The sequence below is a fragment of the Tetrao urogallus genome (genome assembly GCF_951394365.1).
Source record: "Tetrao urogallus genome assembly, chromosome: 1".
Taxonomy (NCBI): domain Eukaryota; kingdom Metazoa; phylum Chordata; class Aves; order Galliformes; family Phasianidae; genus Tetrao; species Tetrao urogallus.
In genome coordinates this window covers 106290137-106303800 of record NC_136813.1, presented here as the reverse complement: position 1 = coordinate 106303800, position 13664 = coordinate 106290137, and the positions used below count along the sequence as shown (strand labels likewise).

The following is a 13664-nucleotide window of genomic DNA, read 5'->3' as shown; positions in this document are numbered from 1 at the left end:
TCTAGCCCAGAGAGGTAATAGGTTTGCTTAACCTCATGCCAGAGAAGTTCTCACACTTCATATAAAGCATTAACACCCCTTTCACATTTAATTCATGTTTTAGTTCTAAACCAGCTATTCTGTTTTGCCAGCTTATCAACTGATGATTTCAGGAGATTTCCATGTTCTAAATTCACTTCTATAAAGGCGCATACACTTCTTAAAAGTAATTTTTAAGGATCTTTCATTTAAAGAAAACAGGCTGCAGCAGAACTTATTTCTGTTATCTTCATTGTGTGGGCAGTTGACAAGTAGTCCTTGCACTAGAAAGGGTGAAAGAGAAGACTTCCATTCAAATAATAAGATTTTCTTTCCTTTGTTGCAGGCTCGTCCATTGACTCGCTATTTGCCCATTAGAAAGGAAGACTTTGATTTACGAAGTCATATTGAAACAGCTGGTCACAACATAGAGACCTGTTACCACGTCTCCCTCACAGAGAAGACCTGCCGAGGCTTTCTGATTAAGATGGGAGGGAAAATTAAAACATGGAAAAAACGATGGTTTGTTTTTGACAGAAACAAGAGGACTTTTACGTATTATGCAGGTAGGTTGCGGAATCGGTGTTAGGCTACATCTGTCCCTCTATTTTCCTCTCAACTCAGTTGTGATATGAACATATAGGGAGTCCCAAGTAAAACTTATATTTCCATTTTATTGAGTATTTTACTTGCACACTTGGGGAGGGTCCAATTCTTTCTTATAGAGTTGAATACTAATTGCCAAATGATGCAGTAGTGCCTAACAGTCAGAGGGAGACATGGATACGCAAGAGGAGGAAGAAAGAACATTAGATTTCTAGTACACAGTATATTGGCTCCACATAATTTATTTTTAAATGTTACATACTTCCCATAATGACAGAACAATTTATTGTACCCTTTGTAGGAGAGTAACATTTATGATATTTACCATTAAAATTAAACCGAATGTTTCTGCAACCCCTAATCTGATGTGCTGAGAAGTGTTTCAGGGTATTTAATATACAAAAGTAGACTTGGCATTTGCCACGTTTTGAGAGTCTAAGGAATTTCAGAATGAACAACTTGTAACAATTAAGTTTTCTGTAGACTAAAATGTATTATGGTATCTGGAGCCATTATATAAACACTGCATTGTTACCTTAGGTCAAAACCAGATTTGGAATTTAAGAACTTACATATCTCACAGATTGCTGTGCAAATCTGTACATAAGTTTAATGTAAGTTTCAGAGGAAGGCAGAAAAATGGTAATTTTTAAACATCACAAGAGAACATCTGGTACCACAAAAACCCAAGCAATTCCATTTCTTTTTATGATATTATTGCTTTCCAGCAAGTCATGAGGAACTTAAAAGTTACGCATCGCTCATCATCTTAAAAATACATTGTTGGAATTAATTACATATCCAGTGATGATTCCTTACAAATTTGCAGTAATTCTTGGAAGAATGTGATGAGCAAACATTCTGTTTTACTTTGTTCTTAACATCTGGTTTATTGGTTAGCAAGGCCTATAACATACAGTAGTGTCCTCATCAGGTATGATTTTTTTTTTCTTAAACAGTTAACAGTTTTGGTTTTGAGTGCTGCACAACTGCCATAATGCAACTTCAGCTACCAAAGAAAACTTCTCCTAAGTCACAAGGACTCCAGCCCAGCAAACAGTTTCATAAGAATTCTGTACTAGCTGGGCAAAAATGCAGCTGCTTGTATGAGTGAGGATCTGCCCAGATCTTAATTGTACAGTAGACTTACAAAAAAGCATTTGTAAATTAGAAGAGTAAATGCTAAGCGAATGTAAGGCTTTTGCTGTCAAGTTGTATTTCAAATTTGCTTTTCATAGTGTTCCCCTGAAGGAAAACTGTGGGCCTTAGCCTGCTAGCTGTGTTGTAAGACTTCATCAGTATCTCAAGTCTGGTTTTCATGGAACTGGAAGTCTGCCTTAAAAACAGTCAAATTGAAGAAGCCTTATTTCCTCAGAAAGCAGGCAGAAAAGAAGAGCAAGTAGGAAGTGTATCTCTTGAGAGACTGAAGATTTCTGGGGAATTTCACAAGCAGAAGTGTTAATCCAGTTACTTATCTGCTGAACGTGTATGAAAATGCTGAATAATGTTTTGCCTCTTGAAGAACCATCCATATCAGTTTTCAAAAACTGTTCTCTCTTCTCCATTCCAGATAAACATGAAACTAAATTAAAAGGGGTAATTTATTTTCAAGCTATTGAAGAAGTCTATTATGATCACCTAAAGAATGCATATAAGGTAAGCTTTGTTATTTTGACTGAGTATCAAGCATATGGCAGTACTCTAAGTATGGCATCTGCAGTAAAATCAAAGAGCATTGACATTATAGAAAACAACAAACAAACAAAAAAATAAAATAAAGCATAGTGGAGGCAAAGGAAGATGAGGCCAGAGCAGTGATAAGCATTGTTCTTTTATACTGTTGAAGCAGAGATAATAGAGCCTTCCTGCCACATGATGGTCCCACATTGACATCTGCTGTGAGGAGTGCCATAGTCTGCTGCCACTAAAATTAGTAGCTCTGGCAAATTTAAGAAATGGCTGCATGCAGCTATCATAGGGAGGGAGGTACCTGCTACGTGCTGCTCACATCTGCAATTTAGATGATCAGTCTGAATATGAGCAACCTGAATATCTTTAATGTGTGGATTTGTGAAAGCCAAAGTGATTTTGACCGTTGGACATAATCCCTGCTGAAGGGGACTTGTTTGGGCATGAAGCAGCAGTTTGGACTCCTGTACTGGTATGTGATAGTCTAATGGAGATATGAAAACATTGATACTGGATTTGCATATACTTTAAACACATCTTTGTTCCCAGTGCTGCAGTGTAGGGTGCAGTGCCTTTTTCCCCCTTAACCGTGCCCTAAATCTCCTTGTAAGTAATTTTATTTCTGTTGCCAATAAATAGCTTTGATTTTTCATTGCTTTGATATCTTTCCTTCTGCTTCTTTTTTTTTCTTTCAGAGTCCAAACCCACTACTCACTTTCAGTGTTAAGACACATGACCGAATATACTATATGGTCGCTCCTACACCAGAAGCCATGAGGATATGGATGGATGTTATTGTTACAGGCGCGGAAGGCTACACCCACTTCATGTTGTAACAAAATGGGGCAATAGGGCATACTGCAATAACGTTAATGTATGAAGTCAGCCATATGTAGTAAAATCTGAAAAGCCACATAAAATAACAATGAATACTCTGAAATATCCTCCTTATGATGTGCAGCCAAAGCCTCAGGATGGAAGGGTTTTCTAAATGCACTGAAAAGGGGGACTTGCTACTTATTTTAGTTGATCTTTCTAGACACAAAAGAGCTAAAGCTCTTGAGAAAGTCACAGTGCTCCGAAACAAATAAACTGGCCACTTATATGACAACATCTTGATTCAATGATAATTTTGTACCAATTGTCTTAAACAGAGAACATCTTCATCAATAGTTTACAAATGTGTGTTCTCTCATCAGTATGCAAAAATTCTAGTATCAGAACAAAAAGGTGTAATAGCATATATTTTAATATGCCACATTTGACATTTATAGATGATTAGGTGACTTTTAAAAACTTTTAGTCAAGTATTTTATAAAACTATGAATTAAAAAGCTGCCCTAAGGTACACACGGTTCTTGCCTTAGTAGTTAAGTATTACAACAGAGCCAAAGAGTTACATGACTCCCTTATTGTAATATCTCAGATTGTTAGCTGTATTTAACTTCCTGTAGGGGGACAGTGCCAAAACTCTTCATGACTTGTACGAAACCACCCAGTGATACTGACTGTAAGTTTTAAGCCTATATCTATGAAGCTCAACAAGAAAAGGACAGCTTTATAAAGATGCATTTATCCACAAGGATAAGAAATGGAAACATGGATTAACTTTGTCAGTAGGAGGACTTTTGCAGTCTTCGTGATGAATGGATTGAGCGGATTCTGGACACTGCAGCGATTTTATGTAGTCAAGACCCACCTGATGTGGTTCTGATCGTTCTCTGTGCCAAATGAACACTTGGCTGAAACCTCAAATGTTGGTCTCCATGAAGCAAGCATTGAAGTATCTACCTAACAAAATTTTTTGAAGCAATGTTTTTAGCCAAGGAGACTTTTTAAAAGTGTATCTACTCAGAATAATGCTATTAGAATAAAAATGGAAAGGCAATCTCTAAGGGTTTACACTGAGCAGTGTATGGATAAATAGCATGAAAATTTTATGTATCGGGGATTGAGATTCCTAAGACAATAAAAACAAGGAGGATACAGTGGTCTCCTATTTAAAAATTACAAATTCCAAATCCTTGAGAAATACTGCAAAACTTAGGTAAATTGAACTTCAAGAAAGTCTCTTATTCTTTGACTTTAATGAGGTTCTATTTCAGTAATCGATACTTGTGCTATGTAATTTGTTTGTGTAATAAGAGGAAGCACGTAAGACATTTTTCACGATGAAAAAAATGGCTATTGATGAAGCAAATAAAAAACTGAAAGCAAAACAAGTTTGCTGGCAAAATATTTTTGTTGTACTGTTTCAACCCTGTATCTGTTAAGAAGGGGATGCATTCTTCCTTGTATGGTATACACAGGTGATATGGTTGCTCTAGCATGACATTTGTCAGTTTTGACTTGAATCATGAAAGAAGGGACAGTTGTCACAAGGTAACTGTTATCATCTGTGCAGATCACAGTTTATAATCCAACAACTTTAAAACACTATCAGAATAAATTGCTTTGGTATATGTAATTATTTTTCCCTGACGTATCTTGATTTTACTTCTTAGTATAGTTATAAAGGTTTTCTAATCATGATTTTTGTATCCTGCATGATGCAATGAAGGCATTTCAATAAACGTTTTTAAAAATACACTTGTTTTAAATGTTCACTAGATTCTTGATGCATTTCTGTTTGTCATTTAAATTATATTTTATACATTTGTGCAAGCAATGTTGTGTTAATCAATAAAAGTTTAACCATTCGATGTGTTTCCCCATAAAAGAGCTATGGAAAAAAATTTTTCAAATGAAGTTACAAGGGAAGGGTCTAGAAGGGAAGACATATGAGAAAGGGCTTAAAACTAAGCTATCTCAGCTGAAAATAAGATAGTATCTACCCTTATTCCGTACTGTTTACATCACTCTCAGATCTCACAGTTTCCCATAATCCCAACTAATTGCCATTGCCTATCTTGCTTTTTGATTTATACACACACCTATCATTCTTCTGCTCTGTAGGCCATCCCTGTATAATGTCTGTGCAGTTCATTAGTCCATGACTTTGGGCTCCACCTGCCATAAGAGTCTCTCAGGGCAGGAGAGATGATGGATGGCATTGGATTACTGCATGCTGGAGATAGCTCTGGTTCCATCAGAATTTATTATTCTTTAAAATAAATATAAATAAAATTAAAAATGGAGTCCTATGGAACTTCACTAGTGACCAGTCACCAGCCTGATGTAACGCCATTTCCAGTAACCCTATGAGCTCAACCCATCAGCCAATTATTCACCCACTGCATTGTGTTTTTTGTGTTTTTGTCTAGCATTATGTCAGGCGCTTTGCCCAGATGGAAGTTGTAATGAGAAACAGTACAGAAAGCTTTGCTGAAATCAAAAAATATCACATCTATGGTTTTCCCTAGGTAAACTAGGTGGGCAATCTTACTGTGAGATGATTGAGATCATCGTCTGGCTCACCCAGTTGCTTGCAGTCACCAGCTGAGCTGGGGCTGGCTTCAGCCCTCATACAGGCTGGGAATGAGACCATTTGCTTTGTTAGAAATCTCTGAAACCACGGCACAAATGCACTCCACTGAAAAAGGCCCCTACCCAGCAAGTAAGGCCGCATGTGAAATGCAATGTCAAGAGGTCCCGTTCTTATCAAGAGCCAGTATGCACTGTGCTTCAACGGGAGCTTAGAGACGAAAAAAAGAAATGAACAGAAAGGGGGATATTTGGATATTTTCTGGATTTTTATGTAACTTTACTGGACCGGTCACTCTGTGGCTAAGTCTTGTTTTTCAAGAAAGCAAATGTATGTGAACGTGGTTGCAGGTGTGGATTTAACTTTTCGTTCTTGAACATGTCTACTTTCTGCTCCATCTCACACGCCTGGAAAGGAACCCTTTTAAGGAGTACCTTTGCCAGTGGAAAGAGTAGGGGACAATCGCTTTATTCAGGCTGTATTTTAAAAGCTGTACGTACATGGTGGGTTGACCTTAGCTGTTTACTCAGTGCACACCAAGCTACTCTCTCTCTTCCCGTCCTCAACAGGGGGGAAATATGATGAAACAGCCTGTGGGTTGAGATATGGATGGGGAGATCTCTCGCCAGTTGCCATCACAGCTTTTGGAAGATGAATTCAATTTATTGCCAGTTAATGACAGGGTTGAACAGTGAAAACTAAAAACTCCTACAACTTCTACTCTTGAGGCTCAACTTTACACTTGAAACTTCAACCTCCTCCCCTCAAGATGAGCAGGATGGACTGGGAATGGGGCCGTGGTCAGTCCTTAATGCTTCATCTCTGCTGCTCCTCCATGGTCTCTGTCTTCCCCCATGAAGGATGCTGCTGAAGCTAGAACTGATCCTGCATGAGCTTCCCACAGGCTGCAGCTCTCCCAGCACTGCCCCAACACGGCTTTGAACCACTGGGTATACTTGTCAGGCACTGCTCCACACAGGTCCCCAGTGGGTGGCAGTTCCCCCAGGCCCCCAGCCCCACTGCAGGCTGCTCTCCACGGGCTGCAGCTCCAGCCCAGCGCTGCTCCATGTGCTTTGGCTTCCTCCAGGCCTCATCCATTGCTGCACTGAGGGCTCTTTCATGGCTGTGCATGGAGATCTGTCCTGCGCAGTGCCCGTGAGCTGCAGAGGGACAGCCTGCTCCACCATGTGGAGCAGAAATGGCTGTAGAGACGTTTAATGCCCTCCTCACACTATCTTCAACACTGATGACGAGCTCTGGGAAACCCAGAGACATGAGTTGGAGGACTGTGACTGTGGTAAGGATAAACCCCCAGACAACCCGAAACTTGAGTAGGATTTGCTGCTGCAGCTGGATGCATACAAACCTATGAGCGATCCAGTCTATCCAGACCCCTCTCAAAGGCCTTCCTACCCTCAGGCAGATCGACACCACCTCCCAGCATGAAGATATTAAACAAGATGGGCCCCAGTACTGACCCCTGGGGGACACCACTTGTAATGGGTCACCAGCTGGCCTTAACTCCACGAACTACTACCTCCTGGGCACGGCCCTCTAGCCAGTTCTTTATGCAGAGAAGAGTATACCCGTCCAGGCCACGGGCAGCCAGTTTCCCCAGGAGAATACTGTGAGAGACTGTGTCAAAGGCTTTGCTGAAGTCTAGGGAGACTGCACCAACAGCCTTTCCCTCATCTACCAATCATTTGGTCACCTGCTCATAGAAGGAGATTAGGTTGGACACGCACGACCTGCCTCTCAAGAACCCGTGCTGGCTGGGAATGATCCCCTGGACACCGCACACGTGCCGTGTGATCTCACCAAGAGGATTTGCTCCATAACCTTCCCTGGTACCGAGGCCAGGGAAGAGACTGGAGAGAGGAGAGCAGAGGAGTGAAGCAATGCGGCCATATTTGTGAAAGCACGCAGTGGTCACAAGTGGCCTTGTGACGGCGTGCAGTGATGCGGCTGTGTTTGTGACATCAGCAGACGAGTCACAATGGGGTGCCAGGAGCTGTAAGAGAGGGAGCAGCGCAGTGGCACTTCGCCGTAGGCCTTCAGTGAGTGCGGTACGCACCTGCTAGCGGCTAGCGGCTATGGCTCGGGTGGTCTGCATCACCCTGGCGCTTCTGGGAATCACGATTCTGGGGTTTCACCTCACGCATGGCAGTATGTATGAGCACGTTCAGCTGCATTTGGAGCAGCTGAGTCGGGACATGGCTCAGATACTGGACAGCATGGAGAACTGGGACCGGTGGCAGAACTGGGTGGCCCTGGGAGCCCTGGTCCTTGCTTCCCTTCAGCACTGGCAGATCTGGGCCTTTCCTGGAGTGCTTATCCTGTTCTTTGGCCTCATCTGGTGCATCAGGAAGACCAAGTTTTTACCAGGGAGCAGCAGCACTATTTGGATCTGTGCTGCCATCCTTGCTCTCTTCCTGAGGACCTTCATTTTCCTCATGAAAGTGGCTGGGATGGTCTTCATCACCGTGGTGCTTCTGGAAATCATCCATCTGGGAATTTACCTCACGTGTGGCGATACGTATGAGCACGTTCACCTGCGTATGGAGCAGCTGAGGCGGGACATGGCTCAGCTACTGGACAGCAAGGTGAACTGGAACCAGTGGCGGAACTGGGCGGCCCAGGGAGCCCTGGTCCTTGCTTCCCTACAGCACTGGCAGATCTGGGCCCTTCCCGGAGTGCTTATCCTGTTCTTTGGCCTCATCTGGTGCATCAGGAAGACCAAGTATTTGCCAGGGAGCAGCAGCACTATTTCGATCCGTGCTGCGATCCCTGCTGCCTTCCCTAAGGCCTTCATCTTCCTCATGAAAATGTCTCGGATGGTCTTCATCACCCTAGCGCTTCTGGGAATCATCCGTCTGGGAATTCACCTCACGTGTGGCGATATGCATGAGCATGTTCACCTGCGTATGGAGCAGCTGAGGCGGGACATGGCTCAGCTACTGCACAGCATGGTGCAGGGGAGACAGTGGCGGAACTGGGCGGCCCAGGGAGCCATGCGCATTGCTTCCCTTCAGCACTGGCAGATCTGTGCCTTTCTCGGAGTGTTTGTCCTGTTCTTTGGCCTCATCTTGTTCATCAGGAAAAATTGGCCGAGGAACAGCAGCATTATTTTGGTCTGTGCTGCGATCCTTATTGTCATCGTTAAGACCTTCGTCTTCTTTGTGAGAGGGGCTCAGATGGTCTTCACCACCCTGGCGTTAAAAGAAATCATCCGCCTGGCAATTCACCTCACGCGTGGCGATATACATGAGCACATTCACCTGCGTATGGAGCGGCTGAGTCCGAACATGGCTCAGCTACTGGACAGCCTGGTGCAGGGGAGCCAGTGGCAGAACTGGGCGGCCCTGGGAGCCCTGCTCCTTCCTGCCCTGCAGTACTGGAAGATCTGTGCCGTTCCCGGAGCCTATATCCTGTTCTTTGGCCTCGTCTGGTGCATCAGGAAGACGAAATATTTGCCAGGGAGCAGCAGCATGACTTGGATCTGTGCTGCGATCCTTGCTGCTTTTCTTAAGCCCTACTTCTTGCTCAGAAAAATGGCAGAAATATGGAGGTCCAGAAATAAGGTGGACGACAATGATGAGGAAGAGGAAAGTGACTCAGAGGAGACACGGGAGCTGGGCAGAGTTAGGTCCGACAGCACCGAGTGGCCAGCACCGTACATGGCCGACAACTGCCAGATGGTGGAGGAGCTGGTGGATGACCTTCTGCGCACCTGCCGAGGACAAACCTGCCACAGCTTCACGCCCCGGCTGCAGCCACCCACCGGGGTCTGCGTCTATGAAGAATGGAGCTCCCACTCTGACAACGTCATCTACCGCCTGCTCGTGCCCATGAAGGCTCCCCCCGGGCACACCTTCCATGTGGAGCTGGACGACGTGGAGGAGACAGCGACGAGCAAGTCCTGTCTGCGCGTGCAGCTGCAGTGCACCTGCACGAGGGAGTGGCTGCTGGGGGACATGCTCTGCTTTCTGCACCACGATCAGGAGGAGCTGAGAGGAAAACAGGAGCCCAGCTTGCTCGACACCTTCTGCACGGGCTCCTACCTAGACGTGGAGAAAAGCACGCTCTGGCTCCAGGACCAGGTGAAAGCAGCCTGGAGGCGTCTGCCTCAGTCGCATGACTGCCTCCTGGAGCTGCTGCCCTCCAGCCACTCATGCAAGATCCAGCTGACCACCCCCTCCGACTCCACCTTCAACATCGAGATGACTCTTGGGGTGCTGCTTGATGAATCGGGCACATTCCTGAGCATTGAGTAGGCTCTGGATACATTTCTGTGTTCTTCTCTGTTTCTCTTTTTCACAGTATGTCATTCTCTTACTTAAATAAATTGGATACTATTAACACCAGCGCTCCTTGTGTAAGAGTTTTCTTTTTTGTGTCCATAACACAAATCAACACCTAAGAATATTTGTGCTTTGAACATGGCTTTCTGTCAGTCTCTTATTTATCTCTAAGGCTCTTTTCCACAGCTGCCTTTTGTTTCTGGTAGGTAGGAATATGTTCAATATCATCAAGACATGTTCAGTACCACTGAGATGAGGATTCAGGAGGAGCTTGATGTCTCAGGAACTTTCCTGAGCATCGAATAGGCTGAAGCCAGCTGCACCAGCAGCATGATGTGGCCATAAAACTGCGCTGTGGCGGACATACAGATTGCCAGGCATACGGCCAGGCATGGCCAGCACTCTAGCTTCTACCTCAGCTGTCTGTGGACCAGCACTTGTCTGCTGGTGGGCACAGCTCTTCGCCCCAAGCCCTGAAGATGGTTGTGATTCGCCACCTGACAACCGTAGCCCTCTGAAGCCTGGAGCAGGAGGAATTGCCCCTGTGGCTGGATGACCTCCTGCGGCACTTCTGCTGCCGCCTGGAGTATACCTCAGTTGCTTCCTTTCATGATGTGAGAGGGTGATTTTTTTCTGTGATTTGCAGCTCTAAACTGGGGAGGAAGTGAACAGGCAATCCTTCAGAGCATCTAGAATATCAAGAAATCCTCTTACACTGTTTCTTATGAGTGTCACAGAGCTACCGCTTTCATTCTTTTGTCAATTTTTGACTGTGCAGCCCTACATTTTCTTTTACAGATTTCTTGGTATGTTATGTATATTAATTCTTTAGCCAACTAGTGGAAAACATAAGCAATTTTCGACAGTTTCCCTTTGGCTTTAGGCTTAGATACATGCTGAATTTCCTAGATTAACGGTGACTTTTTTTCCATGCACTAAGCTGAAAAGCTCTTGTCCCCACATTTCTAGCCTACATTAGAGTGTCAGTTGGCAGCATTCCTGTTCTTACTTCTGCAGTACTGTTCCACCAGTGAGGCATGGCACGCGGATCATGCTACCAATCTAATCATACAGTCACAGAAGGAGATTAGGTTGGTAAGAGACCCCACAGCCTTCCTAGGCAATCTGTTCCAGTGCTCTGTCACCCTCACCATGAAGCAGCTCTTCTGTGTGTTTGCACAGAACTTCCTATGTCTAAGTTTTACAACATGACTCCTTTTCTTATTGCTACACATCACTGAGAAGAGCCTGGTCTCATCCGTTTGCCTTCCGTTTCCCTTTAGATATTTATAAACACGAATCAGATCCTCCCCTCAGACTTCTTTTCCCCAGGCTGAACAGACCCAGGTTACTCAGCCTTTCCTCATAAGGGAACGTGCAGTGATGTGGCCATATTTGTGACAACGTGCAGTGATGTGGCCGTGTTTGTGACATCATGCAGTGACGTGGCTGTGTTTGTGACATCATGCAGTGATGTGCCTCCGTTTATGACAATGTGCAGTGATGTGGCCGCGTTTGTGACAGTGTGCAGTGATGTGGACATGTTTGTGACAACGTGCAGTGCTGTGTCCGTGTTTGTGAAAGCACGCAGTGATGTGGCTGTGTTTGTGACATCAGCAGACGAGTCACAGTGGAGGATGGGGTGGGGGTGTCAGGAGCTGTAATAGAGGGAGCAGCGCTGTGGCACTTTGCCCTAGGCCTTCAGTGAGTGCGGTACGCACCTGCTAGAGGCTATGGCTTGGGTAACATTCATCACCCTGGCGCTTCTGGGAATCACAATTCTGGGATTTCACCTCATGCCTGGCAGTAGGTATGAGCACGTTCAGCTGCATATGGAGCAACTGAGTCGGGACATGGCTCAGCTACTGGACAGCATGGACAAGCGGAACAAGTGGCAGAACTGGGCGGCCAAGAGAGCCATGCGCCTTGCTTCCCTTCAGCACTGGCAGATCTGCGCCCTTCCCGGAGTCTTCATCCTGTTCTTTGGCCTCATCACGTGCATCAGGAAGACAAAATATTTGCCAGGGAGCAGCAGCTCTATTTGGATCTGTGCTGTGATCCTTGCTGCTTTTCTTAAGCCCTACTTCTTACTCACAAAAATCCAAGATTGTTCCCGAGATTATCTGTTGTTCCATAACCTCCCGGCACCTGGGAGTTGAGACTGATAGATCTGTAGCTATCAGGATCATCTTTCTAGGCCTTTTTGAAAATGGGTGTCACATCTGCCAGTTTCCAGTCCACCAGGACATTTCTGGTTATCCAGGACTGCCAAGAATAATGGAGATGGCTTGGTAGTCACATCTGCCACTCCCTCCGCACTCTTGAGTACAATCCATCTGACCCCTTGCACTTTGTGAACATCCAGCTTTTGGAGCAGGTCCAAAAACATCTCACTGTGGATTATACAGGGCCTATTCTGCTCCCCATCCCTATCTACCAGTGCAGGGAGCTGTGTGCCAAGTCTTACTATTAAAGACCGAGGCAAAGAAGGCATAGAGTACCTCAGACTTATCCTGATCCTTAGTCACCAAGTCACCCTCAGCGTCCAACAAGGGATGGAGATTCTCCCTCCTCTTGCTCTTGACATATTTATAGAAATATTTATTGTTGTCCTTTACCTTAGTGACAAGTTCAGTTCCAGCTGGGCTTTGGCTTTTCTAATTTTCTCCCTGCACAGCTTCACTATGTACCTGTAATCATTGTAAGTAGCTTGCCCACTCTTCCAGAGACCATAAACTTTCTTTTTGCTCTTGAGCTCCAGCCAAAGGTCTCTGCTCAGCCAGACTGGCCTCCTTGCCCATCAGCTTGTCTTCCGTGACTTGGGGATGGTCAGCTCCTGCACCTTTAAAATTACTTCCTTAAAGTATTCCCAACCTTGCTGGGCTCCCACGCTTTCCAAAACTACCTCTTAAGGGATCCTCTCAACCATGGTCTTAATGAGGTTAAAGTCTGCCCTCCGGAAATTCAAGGTGGCCTTTCTGCTGACTCCCCTCTGTGGTTCAACAAGGATTGAGAAATCTAGCATCTCATGATCACTAAGCCCCAGACAGCCTCCAACCTTCACATCCCCCACAAGACTTTCTCTGTTAACAAACAGCGGGTCCAGGATTTTGCTTCCCCTTGTTGGCTCCTTCACCAGCTGTGTCAGGAAGTTATCTCCCACACATTCTAGGAACCTCTGGGACTGTTCCCTATCTGCTGTATTATAAATTATAAATACAAATTATAAATACAAATATATATAATACACACATATATATATAAAAATACAAATTATAAATACAGCAGATATGTGGGAAGTTGATGTCCCCCACAAGAACAACGGGAAAAGACCTGGAGACCTCACCCAACTCTCTATAAACTGTCTTGTCCACCTCTTCGTCCTGGTTGGGTGGCCTGTAGCAGACTTCTGTGATAATGACAGTCTTATTGGCCTTTGTTTTTATTCTGACCCATATGGTCTCAACCCTATCATCACCAACATTCATTTCCATGTATTTGCATTCTTTCTTAACATCACCGCCTTTCCTGCCTTGCCTATTTCTTTTGAAAAGTCAGTAGCCATCCATTACAGCACTCCAGCTGTGCGAGTCATTCTACCACGTCTCCATGATGGTGACTGTATA

The 13664-nt window shown here is 44.7% G+C and overlaps 1 protein-coding gene across 1 annotated transcript in view; it reads left to right on the top strand.

The window, feature by feature from the left end:
• Window positions 1-3149, top strand: part of PHLDB2 (pleckstrin homology like domain family B member 2) — a gene marked incomplete at both ends in the record, with an annotated part of 57161 nt that extends 54012 nt beyond the window's left edge. The window contains 3 exons of the mRNA XM_079549323.1: window positions 365-584; window positions 2195-2280; window positions 3009-3149. Of these exons, the coding sequence (XP_079405449.1) occupies window positions 365-584; window positions 2195-2280; window positions 3009-3149 (447 nt within the window). The remainder of the gene's footprint in view (window positions 1-364; window positions 585-2194; window positions 2281-3008) is intronic.
• Window positions 3150-13664: the final 10515 nt, after the last annotated feature.